At 40.4% G+C, this 19,493-nt stretch overlaps 1 protein-coding gene across 1 annotated transcript in view; it reads left to right on the top strand.

The window, feature by feature from the left end:
- The window catches only part of Btaf1 (B-TFIID TATA-box binding protein associated factor 1), an 80,785-nt gene extending 64,033 nt beyond the window's left edge, over positions 1-16,752 (top strand). Inside the window, 8 exon segments of the mRNA XM_034508182.2 lie at positions 1,985-2,126; positions 2,210-2,340; positions 4,496-4,621; positions 5,623-5,775; positions 6,726-6,937; positions 14,455-14,614; positions 14,859-15,029; positions 16,465-16,752. Of these exon segments, the coding sequence (XP_034364073.1) occupies positions 1,985-2,126; positions 2,210-2,340; positions 4,496-4,621; positions 5,623-5,775; positions 6,726-6,937; positions 14,455-14,614; positions 14,859-15,029; positions 16,465-16,608 (1,239 nt within the window). The 3' untranslated portion in view covers positions 16,609-16,752.
- The last annotated feature ends 2,741 nt before the right edge of the window (positions 16,753-19,493 follow it).

The raw sequence follows: 19,493 nt of genomic DNA on the forward strand, positions 1-19,493 counted from the left end.
TGTTTGGTTTGGTTTTGTCTTGGTTTTGTTTTTGTTTTGAGACAGGGTTATTTACTATGTAGCTCTGGCTGCTCTGAAATCCATAGATAGGCCAAGCTGGTTTTAAATTGTAATCCCCCTGTCTCTGCTTCCTGAAGGCTGGGATTAATTAATCTTTTCTTTTTCTTCTTGTTTTCCAAGACAGGGTCTCTTTATGTAGCTCTGTTGTTCCAGAACTACCTCTGTAGATAAGGTTGGCCTCAAATTCACAGAGATCTACCTGCTTCTGCCTCCCAAGTGCTGGGATTAAAGGCATGCATCACCATTGCCTGGCCATAATTAATTAGATTATTAGATTAATTAGATTTATTTATTTCTTGATTTTACGTGTATGAGTGGTTTACCTGTGTACTGTGTATAACAGAGATCAGAAGAGGGTGTGTCATTCCATAGTACTGGAGTTATAGATTGTTGCCACTATGTAGGTGTTTGGAACTGACTCTGGGTCCTCTGTAAGAGCAGCAACTCTTTCTTAACTCCTGAGCTACCTCTCAAGGTGTCCCATCTCCTTTGTCATTATATAGTCAAGACTAGCCCAGAACTCACTACAGATCTAGCTATAGATCAGGCTCACAGATCTGCTTGCCTCTTAAACAGGTCAAGTTTAACAAGTTTTATTTAAAGGTCATACTTAAATTCTAATTTTAGGCTATTTAAATAACATTTGCTGGATGTATAAAACAGATTTGATCCTACCCAGACCATTTTACTTCTGTAGTTACCTGGAAATCTGATTTAGCAGTGAAAATTTAGAACCATCTTAGAAATGAATATCACTCAGTAGGGATGTGAAAACTTCAGCAGCTGTTCATCTCTGGCCTGGTTAGCCATCTTTGGTAGGAAGATTACCGTATTTCCCAATTAGTGGAACCATATTTTCTAGCTCTTAAAATGGATTTTTTTTTTTCCCAAGGCAGGATACTACTGCATAATAGTATAGCTGGTCTCAAAGGAGTTTCACCTACCTCAACTTCCTGCATGCTGGGATACAGAAGCATGTCACATGTACCTGGTAGCACAACCCTTTGACCCCAGCACTCCTGAGGCAGGGGCAGGCAGATTTTTGTGAATTTGAGGCCAGCTTGATCTACACAGCTAGTTCCCCAACAGCCAGGGCTGTAAAGAAACTCTGTCTCAATAAAAATAAAAAGTAAGAAGAAGGGGGTCTGAGGCTTACAGTATACCTAGTTTATAAGCACTGCATATTTTAATAATCATTAAAGGTAAGCTTTTCTTTTACAGATTTTTCTAAACTTAGTAGAAGTTCTGTGGGCTGGTGTGTGTGTATGAGAGTGTATGTTTTGTTTTGCTAGAGATCAAACCCAGGGCCACAACAATTTCAAGCAAGTGCTTACCTAGCCCAAAGTTGATTTTGGTATGTGTCTGTTTTATAGTCCATTAAAAGGGGATAGGAGAGACTTTTATTATTATTATTATTATTATTATTATTATTATTATTATTATTATTATTATTATTATTTTGTTTTTTTGAGACAGAGTTTCTCTGTTTATCCCTGGATGTCCTGGAGTTGACTCTGTTAACCAGGTAGATCTTGATTTTACAGAGATCCACCTGCCTCTGCCTCCCAAGTGCTGGGATTAAAGGCACATGCCCTATTTTAGGTTTTAAATAGGTTACTACTTGTACTTAATTGAGACATCAGAAGGTTTGAGGTTTTGTCTAATTAAAAGGCCATCTCTTTTTCTCTTCCTCCATTTTAGTTTTGAAGCTGTCAGTCAGGTGGGCTTTTGCTCTACAGAGCTTAACCCACCCATTCAAAGGGTGTCCATGTTAGAGAGCAGCTTAGTGTGCTGAGCCAGAGCCTGGGCTGCTGAGGTTTCTGAAGAAGGAAAAAGTGGGGAGGCACATTAGGATCCAGATCTACTGGGAAATGATACTTTCCAAAATGAAGAAAAGATAATTGGTGATTCTTTTTCTGTTCAGAACAATGTTTTGGAGTTGTGGTCATTATTTGATTTCCTTATGCCTGGATTTTTGGGTACTGAACGCCAGTTTGCTGCTCGATATGGCAAACCTATATTAGCGAGTAGGGATGCACGAAGCTCCAGTCGAGAACAGGAAGCAGGTAAGAAAGAATTAGAGGAAGTTCCCATGGTCAGGAGTATGATGCATTACAGACATTTCAAGCTGTGTTCTCATTGTTGACAGGTGTTCTTGCAATGGATGCACTGCACCGGCAAGTCCTGCCGTTCCTTCTCAGAAGAATGAAAGAAGATGTTTTGCAGGATCTTCCACCTAAAATTATTCAAGACTATTACTGTACTCTTAGCCCTCTCCAGGTTAGAAATTTGGTTATTGTAGTTGTTCATAGAATATTATTAGCAGGACAGCCTTCAGTTTTATCAGATGCCCATCAATAATAAAATTCTCCAGTTTATTTGGTGACTTTCTGAACATATTCCTTAAATCTTGCTGTGAATGGTCAAGTATAAACATGAACTACATCTCGCTCTAGTGGAGGAGTCTAGTGCATTTCCCTCCAAAGGGACAGCGCACTTTTCTCTAAAGATAGTGGTCCATGTTCTATAGATTAAAATGGAGACCAATGCTCTTCTCCCCTCCAAGTGTAAGGGAATGATCCTTTGGAATCTGGCCCTAAACTACCAAGTAAGCCTCCCACCCCCACTTACTCATTAAGATATTTCACTTAAAGAAAGCAGTGTTGACTTCTTTTAGGCACAGCCGAGCTGTGGGGCTGTTGTTGAGTGAAATAAGGCTTACTTGAACTATCACAGAGAAGGTGGTAGTTGATCCATATTGGAATTGGGACTACCTGACTGATGGACAGGTGCTATATGCAACATGAATGTACTTAAGACAGGGTGATTTACATCCCTGGCAGAATATTTTGGGATGGCATAGAACTTTGCCACATAGTGGTATCTGATTTCATGATATAAATCATTTTATCTTTAGAATTTTTATTTTGTATTTTCAAAACACTTGGTAACTGAAACTGCAAGAAGCAAAAAGGGGCAGAGAGGGTGCCAATATAAAAAAGAAGCCCTTATTAAGGCCAAAGTCTGTTTGTGAGTGGTATTGTGTTATCCTTATGACAGTGTTATAGATAGTCCCTGTTTTTGCAAATACAGCAAAAGTGAGAAAAAGTAAGCAACTTGCCTAATAACACTGTTTGAGTTAAATATAGAATCTTGATCTTTGGGATGTTATTGTACTTGAAATATTAGTTGTTTTCTATCAGTGTTCCAAATAAATTTACCTGTTTCTGACATTATGCACAGAGACTGTTAGAAGAGAGTTTTATTGTGAGGCTTTCATTGTACTCATAGGAACCATTTCTGTCAGACTATGCGTGAATGGTTAGTTTATATATTTTGTTTCAGTATTGTTTGGTTTGGCAAGGTCAAATGCATGAAAGAATTATCCCAAATCTAACCGTATTCTCTTCTGGTTTATATTAGTGTAGTACCCATTAGCCAGGACTCATCTGCTCACCTTGGATTTATGAGCAGGGAGCTCTGATTCTTCAGTGCCTTAACACCTGCTCTACAGAGTGAGTCCAGGACAGCCAGAGCTGCATAGAGAGAGCCTGTCTCAGAGGAAGAAGAAAAAGGAAAATTATTTCTTGAAAGGAATGTCTTAAGATAATAGGATACTTTTAGCCCTTTGGGGGAGGGAATGGTGATAATATTCTGGTGACACTACTATATAGTATAGGCAAAACCTACATTTAAATAATCTGGAGGAAGAGAACTGCAGAGGGAAGTGACATTTTGCCTTTGTTTAGCATTTATGGATTTGTGTTCTGTGAGTTTGTTCTTCCATCCTTGGTAGATTTTCTTTTTCCTTTTGCATTATGTTAGTTAATACAAGGTAGTGGTTTAAGTTAGCAGTAATGAGTTGGTTGGCAGCGGTTGCCCCGTCCCCGCAGTGCCGATGTGGGGCGTGGAAGGGGGAGGTCGCGGGGGGGGGGGGGAGTCAGTGGTGGTGCCAGCCTGGTCTACAGAGTGAGTTCCAGGGCAGCCAGGGCTACACAGAGAAACCCTGTCTTGAAAAACCAAAAAAAAAAAAAAAAAAAAAAAAAAAAAGCAGAAGGGACTGATAGGGTTTGTTTGTTTGTTTGTTTGAATAGCCTTGTATTAAAAAAAGATCTTTCTCATTTACTTGTTATGGATCTGACTCCCTTTTATTGATAGCTTATTTTCCTAAATGGAGGAAAAATTTAGTGTGTGTGTGTGGTGGGGGGGGGTTGCAGCTGAACTTAACATACATTTTTCTGTATGTATTTTTCTTTAAAACTACATTGTTTTAAAGGAACAACATACAGATGGATTGAATTGTCTCTAATATCAATAATGAGGTAGTGGTATCTTAGTTTGCTTTCATTATAAAGGCTGGTTTAATTTACTGTTCATCACACATACACAACCTTATCTTAGATGTATTAACTGTTTCCCTGGGATAATTTCATAGGTTCAGCTTTATGAAGATTTTGCTAAATCGCGTGCCAAGTGTGATGTTGATGAGACTGTGTCTTCAGCTGCTCTTTCAGAAGAAACTGAAAAACCAAAACTTAAAGCTACAGGTCATGTATTCCAGGTAGAGGTTATAGATTACTTTTAACAATTAAAGAATGTTTTTTAATGGGGGCTGTTCTTATACAGAAGACTAAAATGCATTATTCCTCTTTTTTTTAACACTGTATATAACAAGAAAAATATCAAAGTACCTATTTAATATTTCCCGGTTTTGTTTGTCTGTTGAGAAACAGACTTATATAGCTCAGGCTAGCTGCATGGTCACCAATGGCAAATGGTATATGAGCCTTTGTTCTTGATTTCCCTCTTTTTGTCTCCAGAATGCTGGGATTACAGTCATGTACCACCACACCCAGCTAATATTAATATTAGCAATACGAAAATGCTTTTAATATGTACCTTACAGAATGTAGCACACATTTGTATTTCATGAAAAGAAGGCTTTAGAATGAAGGATCTTACTTTTCAGAAAGTAATGCAGAAATACTGTGCAGGGTGGGTACACATCTGTATGTGCACATCTGGAGCTGACATTAGCATCTTATTCTTTTCCTTCTTTGTCTTCTGTTTTTCAAGACAGAGTTTCTCTGTGTTGCCCTGGCTGTCTTGGAACTCACTCTGTAGACCAGACTGGCCTCAATTTTAGATATCTGCTTGCCTCTGCCTCTTAAGTGCTGGGATTAAAGGTGTGTACCACCAGTATTTTTCTAGATTGCTCCCCACATTATATAATGAGGGAATCTCTTGTTGAGCCTCAAAGCTTGCTGTTCAGGCTTCTCTGGCTAGGGGATCCCTAGTATCCTTCTACTGTGCACTGGAATTACAGGCATTCTTCATGTCCACTCAGATTTTTTTTTTCCTTTTAATGTAGGTTTTAGGGATCTGAACTCTGGTCCTCATACTTGTGACAAATGGTTTATGGTCTGAGCCAGCTTGCTCTGAACTGGTGCTTGAACACTGAGTGGGAATTTTCTAGACAAATGGAATAGGGAGGAAAGGATACAAAATTACAGATACTTGAGGTATGAAAGTTCACTTACATAGTTGTTTTCCCCTTTAAAGGCATTACAGTATTTACGTAAACTCTGCAACCATCCAGCGCTGGTCTTGACCCCTCAGCATCCAGAATTCAAGAGCACTACTGAAAAACTGGCAGTTCAGAACTCTTCTCTTCATGATATTCAACATGCCCCTAAGCTCTCAGCCTTGAAGCAAGTACGTATGTCTTTTAATAATAAAGTAACTAATATATAATATTAGAACACTTTGCTCTTCCCAAAGATTATTGATGCATTTACCATTTACTGTATTTCTAAATTTGGCTTACAAATTTTTTTATAGCTTTTTTGAAAAACATGACATACCATTTTAACTGTGGGGTTCTGACAGTACAGTCACAGTCGTACAGCAGTCACTGTCATAGTCCCTGAGAACGCTGGAACCCCAGCCACTGCCTCCCAGTGACTGGTGAGTCAGTCACTCACCACCTTCCCTTACAGTGCTAACTTGCTTTCTGTGACTTAGCTCTTCAACTGTCTGATCTCAAGGATCATTCAGTGTTGTATTCTTGACTGGCTTTTTAAATTTTTCTTTCTTTTCTTTCTTTTCTCTTTCTTTCTTTTGTTTTTTTTGTTTTTCGAGACAGGGTTTCTCAGTGTAGCCCTGGCTGTCCTGGAACTCACTCTGTAGACCAGGCTGGCCTCGAACTCAGAAATCTGCCTGCCTCTGCCTCCCAAGTGCTGGGATTAAAGGCGTGCACCACCACCGCCTGGCTCATTCGTTTATTTTTTGAGACAGGGTTTCACTGTGTAGCCCTTGGCTGGCTTGTAGTTTACTATGTGGCCCAGACTGGCCTCAAGCTCACAGATCTGCCCGCTTCTCTCAGTATTGAGATTAAAGATATATGTCACTATACATGATCCCTTATTTAAAGAAGTCACTGTGTAGCTTTTGTTTGAGACATCTGTGTCACTGCCTTGAGTTAACATTAACAGAAGGGGAAAGCAAGCTGGGTGGTCAGTTTTAGCCCCAAGTACTAATGGGCTGATATAGGTTACAAATATATTTAACCTTTTCTTTCTGTAGAAATATTTGCAGTAGCTAGCATGTGTGGTAGCAAATACTGTCTGCTTCTGTTGAATGAAGTGTAATACTTTCTTCCCAAGTTGCTGTTGGACTGTGGTTTGGGAAATGGCAGTTCTTCGGAGAGTGGCACAGAGTCTGTTGTGGCTCAGCACAGAATACTGATCTTCTGTCAGCTTAAAAGCATGCTTGATATAGTAGAACATGATCTGCTCAAGCCTCACCTGCCATCTGTCACTTACTTGAGACTAGATGGAAGCATACCTCCTGGGCAGCGGCATTCCATTGTTTCCCGGTAAGTAGCCCCCTCCTCTGCTGCCATGTCAGGTTGTGGTGTATTTGTTATTGCTCATGAAGGCCTTTGCCTCCAGTAATGTTTTCTTTGGGTAAATAGCTGCAGGTGTGTTACTGGGTAATCCAGTCCCAGCTAAACCTTTAATCCAGAACTACAGATGTGCTGAGTGGAAACAAGTGCTTATATTGGGAAAGCACAGCGGAGCCGGAGATAACTGCTTCTTCCTCTGCTGTTAAATCAGAGTGGAAGCAAGCAAACGCATAGCTTAAGCTGAAATCTCTGTCCTAGCTACTGTCTCTGCTAAAACAAGTACTAAAGCAACTCACCTAGGAAACAAAACACAAACTCTGCCTGAAATGCATCAATGAAATCAGTGTTCTGAGAAAGCAGATTCCCAGGTTCAGTTCCAAACCTCAAATTGTCTTCTAATGTATTCTTTTAGGCAGGGTCTCCTCAGACTCAGAGCTATCAGTAAGGCTAGTCTTCATAGCCAAATTACTACAGTCCATCTTCCATGGCTTGAATTAAAGGCAGTCTGCTACACCCATGTGGCACCCATGTAGGTTGTGGAGGTCTGAACTCCAGTCTTCTTGTGTGAGTGCTTTACCCACCGAGCCATCTTCCCAGCTCTTGTTATTTGTCTTAATGATTGTTCTGGGAATCTATGTAGTTTTAATTTTGATTTCCCTGACAGCCAGTAATGTTAAATGACTTGGTTTTGTTTTGTTCCCTGTATTTAGTGACCGTTCTGTTGGATCCTTCAACTGTCTGTCCATTTCATTAGCCCATTTCTTGATTGGGTTGGTTTCTTGGTGTTTAGTTAGTGTTCATTTTGTATTATACATATTAATCCTCTAAGGTTAGCAAAGATTTTTTTCCCCCGTTTTGTAAGCTGTCTCTTCATTTGATTGTGTTCTTTTGACATACAAGTTTTTAATCACATGTAAAACTGTTTCTTAGTTCTTGGCATTATTCTTGAGTGGTTGATTGGACTCCTTTTTAGGAAGTCCTTGACTGTATCTATATCCCAGATTAGTGTCCCTGATTCTGCCTCTTATACTTGGGAAATTTCAGTTCTTTGTTAAAATCTCTGATCATTTAGAATTGTTCTTTCTGTATAGGAGGACAGAGATCTGGATGTGGAGACTGAGTTTTCACTGTCAGTGACCATGTCTTTACCACAGTGTGTGCTTTGGGCGTCTTATTGAAATTCAGGTTGCTACATCAGTGCATATTTGGGTCCTTTGTTATATTGCATTATTTTCAGTGTCTGTGTCCTTGAAATATGCTGTTTCCTATGGTTTGGAAATCAGTTATGGTGACAACTCTCATTGTTTCCTTTGCTCAGGATAGCATTGGCTTATTTCAGATCTTCTGAACTTAATATGAAATGGATTTCTCCCCTATTTTTTTGTGAAGTTATTGAAGTGTTTTGTTGTTTGAGACCAGGTTTGATTATGTAGCCTTGGCTGGTCTGGAACTCACTCTGTAGCCCATGCTGGGCTCAAACTCAGAGACCTACCTGCCTCTGGCTTCTGAGAGCTGGGATTAAAGACATGTGCCACCATGCCCAGCTTGTTGAAATACTGTTTTGTATTCTTATCTTATTCACACCTCCCTCATTACCTTCCCATCTCACTCCCACCCTACTGTGTTACCCTTATTTAGTATTCATTTTATCCCCACTGATTCCTGTCAGTGCTGTGTATACTTGTGGTAGAGTGGTGAAGGTTGTGATGTGTACATTGAATTTGTAGGTTGCTTTTGGTAGTGCAGCCCTTTTCACAATTTTCTAAATTTAGTCATAGAGGGCTTTTCATTTTCAAGTGTCTTTTTGTTTCCCTTTTCAGTATTTAAATATTTCATTGTTAGCTAGGCATGGTGCCACATGTCTTTAATCTCAGCACCTGGGAAGCAGAAGCAAATATATCTCTGAGTTCAACCAGCCTTGTCTACATATCAAATTCCAGGAAAGCCAGGGCTACTACATAGAGAGACTGTTTCCATATACAAACAACAAATAAATAATTTTCTTTGTAGAGTTCTTTAATCTATGTTAGGGTCTTCTTCTAAGATTGTCTCTTTTCTTTCTCAGCATGTATGCTACTGATATGTAGGAATGCTACTGATTTTGAATGTAGATCTTTAATTGCTTCTTTGCTTAAAAGTTTGTAGGATCTCAGAGTTTTATGATGGAATCTTGCATGTGCGTGCATGCATGCCTGCCCTCGATCCCTTCTCTGTTTTACTTAGGAGGCAGTGTCTCACTGAAGCTGGAGCTCACAGTTGAAGCTAGGCTCACTGGTCAGCCCAGGACTCCCTGTCTGCGGTGTGGGTGCTGAGGGCTGAATTCAGGGCCACACCAAGTATTTTAGCCACTAAGACATCTTCCAGCCCAAGACCAAGATAACATACAATCATCCACTAAAAACCACCCAACCAAACCTCTGACTTTCTTCCTCTTTGTATCCTTTTGTTCCCTTCTCTTGTCTCACTGCCCTTCAAGCACAATCTTGATCACAGTGAAGAACTTGGAACCTTTTCTATTCCAGGTTTTAGAAATGATCTCAGTTTTCTCCTATTGAGTAAGTCTGTCATATACAGCCTTTATTACATTAAGAAATGTTCCTTTTATTCCTAGTTTTCCTCTGAGTTTATCATGAAGGGATTGAGGATTTTGTCCAGCCCCTCTGCACCTATTGAAGTAATTATTTGCTTTCTGTCCTTAAGTCCATTTATGTAATAAATCCATTGTTAAACCAACCTTTGGAATGAAGCCAGCTTGACTACCATCTTTCTGATGGTACTTAATTTGATTTGCAAGTATTTTATTGAGAATTTTTCTATCTTATGTTTATCATAGGAAATATAATTTTTTGTTATTAACTGTTTTGATATCAATAATACCAGCTTTAAAAAAGGTTCGTGGTAAGTCTTTGCTTTTTGTTATAAATTAGCTTGATGAGTGCTGGTGTTGCTTCTCATTTGAATGTCTCATAGAGTTCAGCGAATCTATCTGGACCTGGGCTCTTTTAATTGTGATACATTTTATTGCTTGTTATATCTTTATGGTGCTTATCCACTTGAATTTCAGTAGATTGTCTAAAAATATCCATTGCTTTAAATTTGTTAATTACAGTAGTTTTAAATGTATATCTTAATTTGAATTTTGTTGATACATTTTCTTTATTTTGTGGCTCTCATTTTGTTAAAGGTTCTTTAGCTTTCTGCTGTGGTTTGGCTGTTTGTTGTGCTTGTGTATCTTTCCAGAGAACCATCTTTCTTCACTTCACTTTCTTCACTTCTTTTAGATTTTTTAAAAATTTAATTTCTTACCTTTGTTTCTTTTCTTCTGTGTACTCAGGGTTTAAGGGCACAACACCCACACATGTTTGTGTGTCTGTGTGTCTGTATCTGTCTGTCTGTCAGAGAACAATTCTAGAGTCAGTTCTATCTTTCCACCATGACATTACTTGTTGAGCATCACACAGGATTTTTAATGTTTGTACTTGGAGCTCTAAGCATCCTTCCTACAGCTGCTTCCATTGTGTTCCAGAGGTTTTGATGAGTTCTCATGTTCATTTAGCTTCAGGCATTGAGATTTTTCTATTTCTTGTTCGGTAGTATGTGCTTTTATCTGGATCGCCTTTTGGGGAAAGTTTGCATTATAGGAGTTGTTACTTAGTGGAGGCTGGCCTTCATTTTCACTCAGAAGCAGCTGCTTTATGAAACCCAGTGGACTTTATGTGCAGTGCTGCTCCCTGCAGTTTTGACATTCTTCTTCTCTGCTTGGCATCCTGAATGCATCCTGAATCTGGGTGTTCATTTTTTTCCCCTCAGTTTGGGGAGTTTCCACTATCATTTTACTGAAAACATTATCTTGATGCTGTAGTAATCTGCTCTTTTAGTTCCATGGCCCTTACATTCTGCTCACTTCCTGATATCTGTCAGTCTCTGAGATCTCAGCTTTTTTCTCATCTGTCCTTGATACTCTGACTTCAGCTTCCTCCATTCTATGAGGCTTTTTTCTGAGTCTTTCATTTGACTTAGCTTTTCATTGCTGAATTTTGAATTATGATATGGCTCAGCAGGTAAAAGTACTTGCTCTACGAACCTGGTAAACTAATTTCCTTGGAATGCACTATTTCTATTTTTTTATTGAATTCCTGCTTCATATCCTACATTGGCTTCCTCATTTCAACTGTTGCCTTTTAAATATATTTAGATGTTCATTTGTATCCTCTTTGATTTCATTAAGTGATATAATGTTCTTGAGTCTTTTGGATTTCATCTGACTCATTCTCCCTGGCGTCTGCCTTTGTGAAATTGCTCCTTTTTACAGGGTTCATCCTGCTCTGGGTTTGTCCATGATTCTTGATTTTCTTTTGTTGGGACTTGCATATCTAGGTTTTTTTCACTGGTTGGATTCTTTTTCTTTTCTTCCTTCCCCTCTTTTAGATTTTTTTCCCCTATTCTTTCTGCTCAAGTATTTGCAGCGCTCAGGTAGGGGGAGCTTGTATTAAGTAGGCTAAGATGCCATTCCTCTGCAGTGAACTAGAAACTCAGGTGCTTACTAAATTGTCAGTGCACATGTTTAGGGCACTGGGCATGATCACCAGTACCATTCCAGTAGTAGAGTATTAACTGCAGAAATAACCACAACTATCAGCTAGTCATTTAAAAAACAACCACCTTGTTTAACTTTAATAATTTTTGGGGCACAGAGAGCAACAGTAGTACAGTGATATGTAGATACTGACATTGGGAAAGGAAGTGGGCTAATCACGGACATTAGTGTTGATAACTGGGGTGGGGGATACAGCAGGGAAATGTAGATAGGAGGAGGTTTGGGATCCACAGAGTATCCAGATTAATAAAGAAGTAAGGCGATGAGTGGGTTGCCCAGTGGTTAAAAGCACTTGCTGCACTTTTAGAGAACAACGTGGCTTACAACCACCCATAGCTCCAGGTCTAGGGGAAATTCAACACTCTTCTTGCTTTCTGGTGTTCCAGGCATGGATGCAGGCAAAACCACCATACATGTAAAAAACAAAGCTAATGTAGAGGGAGTAGAGAGGTCTAAGGAAGGGCTGAAGGAGGTAAGCTGCAAGGACAGTTACAGTAGGGAACAGTAGAATGTCTGAGGAAACGTACAGGACAGACATGAAACCTAGCCGAGCGATGCAGAATGAAAGCAAGGACATTAGAGAGATTTATGCAAGAGTAAAGTTTTTTTTGTTGTTGTTGTTCCTGTTTAGGTAGTTTGTTTTAAAGACCAGGTAAAATAAAATTAAAAATGTGTAGCAAATCAAATCAAATCAGGCATGCCTAAAATTCCTGCATTTAGGAAGTGAATCAGGAGTTCAAGACAGTCCTGGAGGCCAGCCTGGAGAGGAGAAGGGAAGGAGGGAGGAGGCAGAGCAGGATAATGTATCAATCAACATTTCTTGCTCCTTAGAAGGGTTTTGAATTGCTCTCCTCCTGTTCTGTATAGCAGTCTATGACGATGGGTCAGGTGCAGTTTGTGGCTCCATTTTAAACCAGCATTGTGTGTATAAGTGTCCTTTGGAAGTTCAGAACAAGTGACCTTTTAGGTTTTATTCTGCTTAATGGCCAGTTGTGTCAGCCTTTCCTTGGTCTTTTTCCCAGCCCTCAGCATATGGGTTTTGTAGAAATTTCCCCACTGTGTTCCATCTGTTTTGGAGAGAAGTCCGAGGTTCAGAAAGTACCTGTGACTAAGCTATTTATTTATCATTTTGGCAAGAGAGGGAGGGAGGGAGGGAGGGGAGAGGAGGGGAGGGAGGGAGGGAGGGAGGGAGGGAGGGAGGGAGAGACAGACAGAGACTGCTTCCCCAGTCCACTCAGCTTCAGGCTTGGCCAGTTCTTACCACATGATCGGACAGCATCCACCTCATTTCCTGCAAAGATGCTGCTCAAGTAGAAGCTCATAGCCTCAGCCTCAGCCTCCTCCAGCTTTTCTTGCAGTTATGTTGTCAGGGGAGTGGAGGGAGCACCCAGAAAAATCCTGTTTACCTCAGTGATAAGGGACAGGGTTCAAGGCTGCTTCTTGTTCTTCTGAAAGCTCCCACCTTTTGTTCTTAGGAGTAGGTTATTTATTTTCCTTTTTTCCCACAGTGGGTTACAATGGGAGATCTTCTAATCTGCCATCTTACCAAGAAGTGTGGCTGCTGCTTTTTTTTTTTTTTTTTTTAATTTATTTTATGTATCTGAGTACACTGTAGCTGTTTTCAGACACATTGGAAGAGGTCATTGGATGCTATTTTAGATGGTTGTGAGTTACCATGTGGTTGTTGGGAATTGAACCCAGGACCTCTAGAAGAGCAGTGTTCTTAACCACTGAGCCATCTCTCCAGCCCCTATAAATATCTCCTAAGACTAAATAGCTACCTGAACATTTACCTCTGCCTTGCCTGAAGACGTAACCCAATCCCGCTCATCTGTCTCCACTCTTTAAAAGTTCATATTGGGTTTTTAATTATAACATCTATATTTTTATGACTTAATCTATATCTGATATAAAATGTAACTTGTTTGGCCTTCTAATTTATGTTTATAAATTTTCCGATAATGCCTAGAATGAATTCTTTCTAATACAGATTTGTATGCATGCATATGTATATATAAATTGTGTTTTATATAAAATATGTAATAACAGTTCAAGGGCATAGTTCATGTTGGAGAAGTCAGAGCGGTAGGCAGTGAGTCAGACTGTGTCTGCTGTCAGGAACAGAACAGTCCACTGCGTCTGCTGTCGGGAGCAGTCCAGACAGTGACGAATGCGGAATCATCTGCTTGATGTTTCCCTTTTCATTTAGCCCAAAAAAATCTTCCTATGGGATGGACCCCCCCCCATATTTAGGGCAGGTATTCCCACCTCTGTAATCTAGAAACCTTCACAGACAAAGCTGATTAATTTTCTTTGATCCCAAGTCTTATCAAGTTGACAGAGTTTAACCATCACAGTATATTTATATTCAAAGGACATTCTCCTCTCAGTGGATAACAAACATCCATACCATGTCTGTGCTGGCAAGTTTTATATTAGCTTGACACAAGCTAGAGTCGATTGGAAGAAGAAACCTCAGTTGAGACAATGCCCCCACCAGATTGGCCTCTGGGCAAACCTGTGCTTCATTTTCTTAATTGATATGGAGCGTCCAACTCACTGTGGGCAGTTACACTGCTTGCCCACCCGCCTGGTGGGCCTGACTGGTGGGCCCAGCTAATAGAAGAAAGCAGGCTGAGGAAGCCCTGGGGAGCAAGCCCCGCAGTTAGTACAGCACCCCTTACCCTTTATGGCTTCAGCTTCAGTTTCTGCCTTGAGCTCCTTGCATGGTGGACTGTGATCTGAGAGTTACAGGCTGGAATAAAACCTTTCCCTCCAAGGTGCTTTTTATCATGGTACTTTATCATAGCAGTAGAAACAGTAGGTTTTTAAAATAGTATGTTTCATTTTAATAAAGGATCCTAACTGTTTTTGTTATCTATGTCTGTAGGTTTAACAATGACCCATCCATTGATGTTCTTCTACTCACAACTCATGTTGGGGGTCTAGGGCTTAATTTGACTGGTGCTGACACTGTGGTGTTTGTGGAGCATGACTGGAACCCTATGCGAGATTTGCAGGCCATGGACCGGGCCCATCGTATTGGGCAGGTGAGTCATCTAACACTCCACTCAGCACTAGACACAAACTTCAGAAAAGCTAGGGAGACTGGGTTCCAGTTCTTGCTTTGATGCTCTTTCACGAAAACCAGGGTCATTGTCTATCCTGATGTCCTGGAGCAGACAGAACTTCAGTCAGATTTGACAAACCTGAGTTTAGCAGTTTGCATTACATTTACATACATACAGTTCAATTGTTTTTTTGGTGTTTTTTTTTTTTTTTTTTTTTATTTAGAAACGTGTGGTTAATGTTTACCGGTTGATAACCAGAGGAACACTAGAAGAAAAGATAATGGGCTTGCAGAAATTCAAGATGAACATTGCAAATACCGTTATTAGCCAAGAAAATTCTAGCTTACAGAGTATGGGGACTGACCAGCTTCTTGACCTGTTTACTCTAGATAAGGTAAAGAACTTACTTATCTTTAATTAGCCCTGGTGGTTGTCTGTGGTGAACTGTGAGAGTGTGGGCACAGTCTTCTGGGATTAGTAAGTAAAAAACACTAAGAATAGTAAAGGCTGAGAACACTGGCTGCTTTTCCAGAAAACCCAAGTTCAGTTCCCAGCACCCATATGGCAGCTCACAACTGTGTGTGTAACTCCTGTCCCAGGAGATGTGATGCTCTCATCCAGACACACACTCAGGAGAACACCTGTGTACATAGAGTGCTGGGCCCATGAGGGCTGAGGACGGCATTAGAGCCTTTGGAGCTGAAGGTGGAAGACAGTTGAGAGCTGCCCATTGCGGGTGCTTGAGCCCTGTCTAGCTGCTGAGCCGTCTCTCTAGCCTCCAACACTTCATATTTTTTAAAACTACATTTATTTTGTTTGTGTGTGTGTGTGTGTGTTAAAGTGTATTTTTTGGGGTTGGTGCCCTGCATCCACCATCTGCCTCCTGAGGCCCCGACTCAGACTGTCAGACTTGGTGGCAAGTGCCTTTGCCTACTGAATCCTTTGTGAGCCAGTTGGTAACTTTGGCTCACATAAATTCTTTCATACCAGATATTTGAAGAGTTGTCTCAAGGCATCTTGTAGTCTTTGGAATCTGTGGGACTCACGGGTGGGCATTGCTGGTCCAGCCTCCTAATAGTTGGCAAATTACCTTCAGAGCATCTACACCTATTTTATTACATGGTGTTAAGATAAAATGAAATTATACACACATACAAAATGGTATAGACACTTAGAGCAGATAGATATTATTATTGTGGGGATCAAACTACTAATCTATTAGATAACCTATCATCAGGAATGTTGTACCACATGGGAGCATGGTGGCCAAGACCTGCAATCCCAGCACTCATGAAGCCGAGGCAGAAAGGGCCAGCCTGGGCCAAATTGCAAGACCCTTTTGTCCTCCCTTCATCTTGTGCCTGTTTTCATCTTATTAATTGGTTGGCTGAGAAAACTCTCACTTATCTCAGACTAGCCTTGAACTTGTGGTAACGATGATAATGAGCTTGAACTCCTTACCACAGCGTGCCTCCACTGTACCTGGTTTGCGCTGTTGAGGTCCAACACAGAACTTAGTGCCCAAGGACACTCACTCTGTCCCTGAGCTTCTCTCTAGCCTTTCTGGTTTCTTTTTTCCAGCGTTGAGATTGAACTAGGAATTCAACCTTTGAGCTATATATAGCTTTTGACCTTTGATATTTCTGAATTAAACTGGGTGTGGTAGCACACATCCCTAATCCCAGCACTTGGGAGGCAGAGTCAGGTGGATCTCTGTGAATTCAAGGCCAGCCTGGACTACAGAGTGAGTTCCAGGACAGCCAGGACTATATAATGAGACCCTGTCCCAAACAACAGAAAACTCACTTTATCTGCCAATGTTGCATTAGGGTGGGAAAGCAGAGAAGGCTGACAGCTCCACTTCTGGAAAAGCAAGCATGAAATCAGTTCTAGAAAACCTGAGTGACCTCTGGGATGCCGAGCAGTATGACTCCGAGTACAACCTGGAGACCTTCATGCGCTCTCTCGAGTGAGCTGCGCTGGACATACCTGCTGCTGGCTCAGTCACCTGCTGCTGACATTCAGCAGCCTTCTGAGTCTATGCGAACTTTAACTGAATGTATAAATAGATCTGAAGACTCTTCAGCTTAGTGCTGGCTCTTGCTTCATTGGGGAACAAGTTATTCTCAAGTATTTGCACTGTATTAAATATAAATGTTAATGTGAAAAGGTTTAAATTTTACATGCTGAATAGCTGCAGACAGGAAGCGGTCAGGTTTCCATGTGCTACCAGGAGGTGCTTCTGCAGGAACGGCCTCCTCCTCTACAGTCACTTTCTCCACGAGGAGATCCACCAGTGCTGTGGTGTTTGTATGCATTTGTGTTCTTTAAAATAGTACTTGTTTTTATAATTGATTACAAATAGGGCTTCTTTTGTATAAAAGCCTTAATGAGCCATACTTTTCAGAATTTTAGAGTGACTTTAATATTAGCCCTAGAAGATAAAAATGTTAAGCAATGAATTGAACCAGGCCCTGTGGCAACCTTTGTATATTTAATGCAGATGCATATGGTGTTTTTCAAATCCTTTAATGTCATTTCGTTCACTTTTAAAGTATACTAAATAATACATGCAGGTACTGGTATATTTAAGGCTACAGTAACATCCTATTAGAGGGTGGGTTTTTGTTTAATTTATCTAATGGCTAGGATATAGCCAGATTCAAAGAACATATATGTACTCAGTAAGTTTCAATCATATATATATATATATATATTTTGTAACTATGAACACAAACAGTTTTCCAGACATAGATTTTACACTGCTTAAATCCCAAACCCTGTGGTAAAGACTGTTTACTATAGTAGGACATGCCTGACACATGGGGAGGAACGCTCTTTATAATAGCACACAAGGATACACGGATCTATATGACAGTGTCCATCCTACACCAGAAAATGTGTCTGGCTTTGGCACTAAAATCATGTAGTTATACCAGACAGCAATAATAATTGAGCACAGAGCCAGTGAGCTGGTGAGACAGCTCAGGGGTGAGGTGGGAGCTGGATATAGAGATGCATGTGTGTGGATGTATATATAATTTTATAAATTCTCACATAAATTAATACATGCCCGTGTATACACATGTGTGGAATATATTTGTATATATGTATATACAGGTAATAAACATCCCTAAGGTTCGTGTCTGGTCCTACACCTAGGCATCAACTTAAAAACCATCAGACCTCAATTGTACAATAACAAGGGTTTTGTTTAAAATAATTAAAAGCTCCACAGCACTTAGATACGAAGTTTGTCACACTTGAGTAGCCTTGACAACCATCCTGTAATACAGAACCTAGCATTCCACAAAAGAATAAACATCAAATTGTAAAGTATATGCGATTGTGTGTTGTTTACAGTGAAGACTAAACAAGCAGTTTAGAGGCACAGGTTGTTGGAAGCCACACTTTTTGTATGGAAGGGTTATGCTCAGATATAGAGGACCAAAAGGAAACCTCGTGATCTCATGTAGAAGAAGCAGTGTGCTTGTATGCTTTTATAAGCTATTTATTTGCTATTTCCATGTCTTCTAAAAGCAGGGAGCGGTTTTATCATTGAAGAGATAGAAGGGTCAGAAGAATTCACACCATATATTAGTGTTTTGGTTTTTATCTTCACTTGGGAAGCCAGAACTAGAAGGCAAGTAAAGTTTAAAACTTTTTGTTGTAAGTTGTAAAGCCATACACACATTCTAGTTTGCCAACAAAGGAAGGCACATGAATGACCCAGAACGTGGTTCCTGCCCATCTGACAGTGACTACTGAGGTAGTGCGTGCATTAAACCCATTACCAGCTGTGTGGGGGTGATGATGCATTCATTATGTGTTTAAAATGTGTGGGTTTTGGAGCTCAAATAAACTCAAATACTGTGTTGGTGCTGAACTGTATTGTGGGTTCATGGAATCCATTGTACTATTGTTGAAATTTTCAGATAGTTAATTACATTTAGGGTTGATTATACATTAATTGTTTCTTGTAAGAAAGCCAAAGATTGAAGGTTCTGAGTGTGACATTTTTACACACACCATGCACAAATCCTAGTCTTTGAGCAGGGCTGGTTACTTGATAACTGGCAATTGTTGGGGAAGGTCCTTTATTGAGATAGTTTATAGAGATTTGGGTAAATTAAGTGTCCAGGGGAGCTATCTGAGGTGTGACAGTGTAGCACCAGGCCCCTTGAATGTACCTGATCTCAGAACCAAGCTGGGTCAGGCACCTTAGTCCTTGCAGAGAGCTTGGCCATTTAAGTGGCACAATTGAAACTAAGAACACAATCGATCTAGGCATGGTGCCACATGCCTCTAATCCCAGTACTCAGGAGGTAGAAAGAAATGGATCTCTTGAGTTCGAGGCCACCCTGGGCTAGAGAGTGAGTTCCAGGACATCTAGGGCTACACAGAGAAACCTTGTCTCAAACAAAACGGTCACAACAAACCAACAAAATAGAATTTGCAGGAAAGAACAACCTCCTTGTCATATGCCTACGCTGAGCTTTGCGCACCAACCCAGCCTTGTTACCTTCTTCAGACCTCAGTTTCCCAGGACCACTGGTACTGGTGGGATTAAGTGACATTAAGTGCAGGGATGTCTGTAATCAAATGCCAGAAAATTCAGTGGGAATCAATACAATACAAACTTGAGTTTTGCTACCAATCAGTTGAGAATGTTTGCTTGTCACACTAAGCATTATCACCACCCTAAAAAGAGATACAAGCTCTAAAGAGAGAAAACTTCTGAGCTGGAGTGATGGTTCAGTGGGTGAAGAAGGGCTTGTCACCAAGCCTAACACCCTGCAGTTCCATCCCTGCAGACCTTCAGCAAGTACAGTCCAGCTACAGACAACTGCAGCATCTT

The sequence above is a fragment of the Arvicanthis niloticus genome, chromosome 1 (assembly GCF_011762505.2).
Source record: "Arvicanthis niloticus isolate mArvNil1 chromosome 1, mArvNil1.pat.X, whole genome shotgun sequence".
Taxonomy (NCBI): Eukaryota; Metazoa; Chordata; class Mammalia; order Rodentia; family Muridae; genus Arvicanthis; species Arvicanthis niloticus.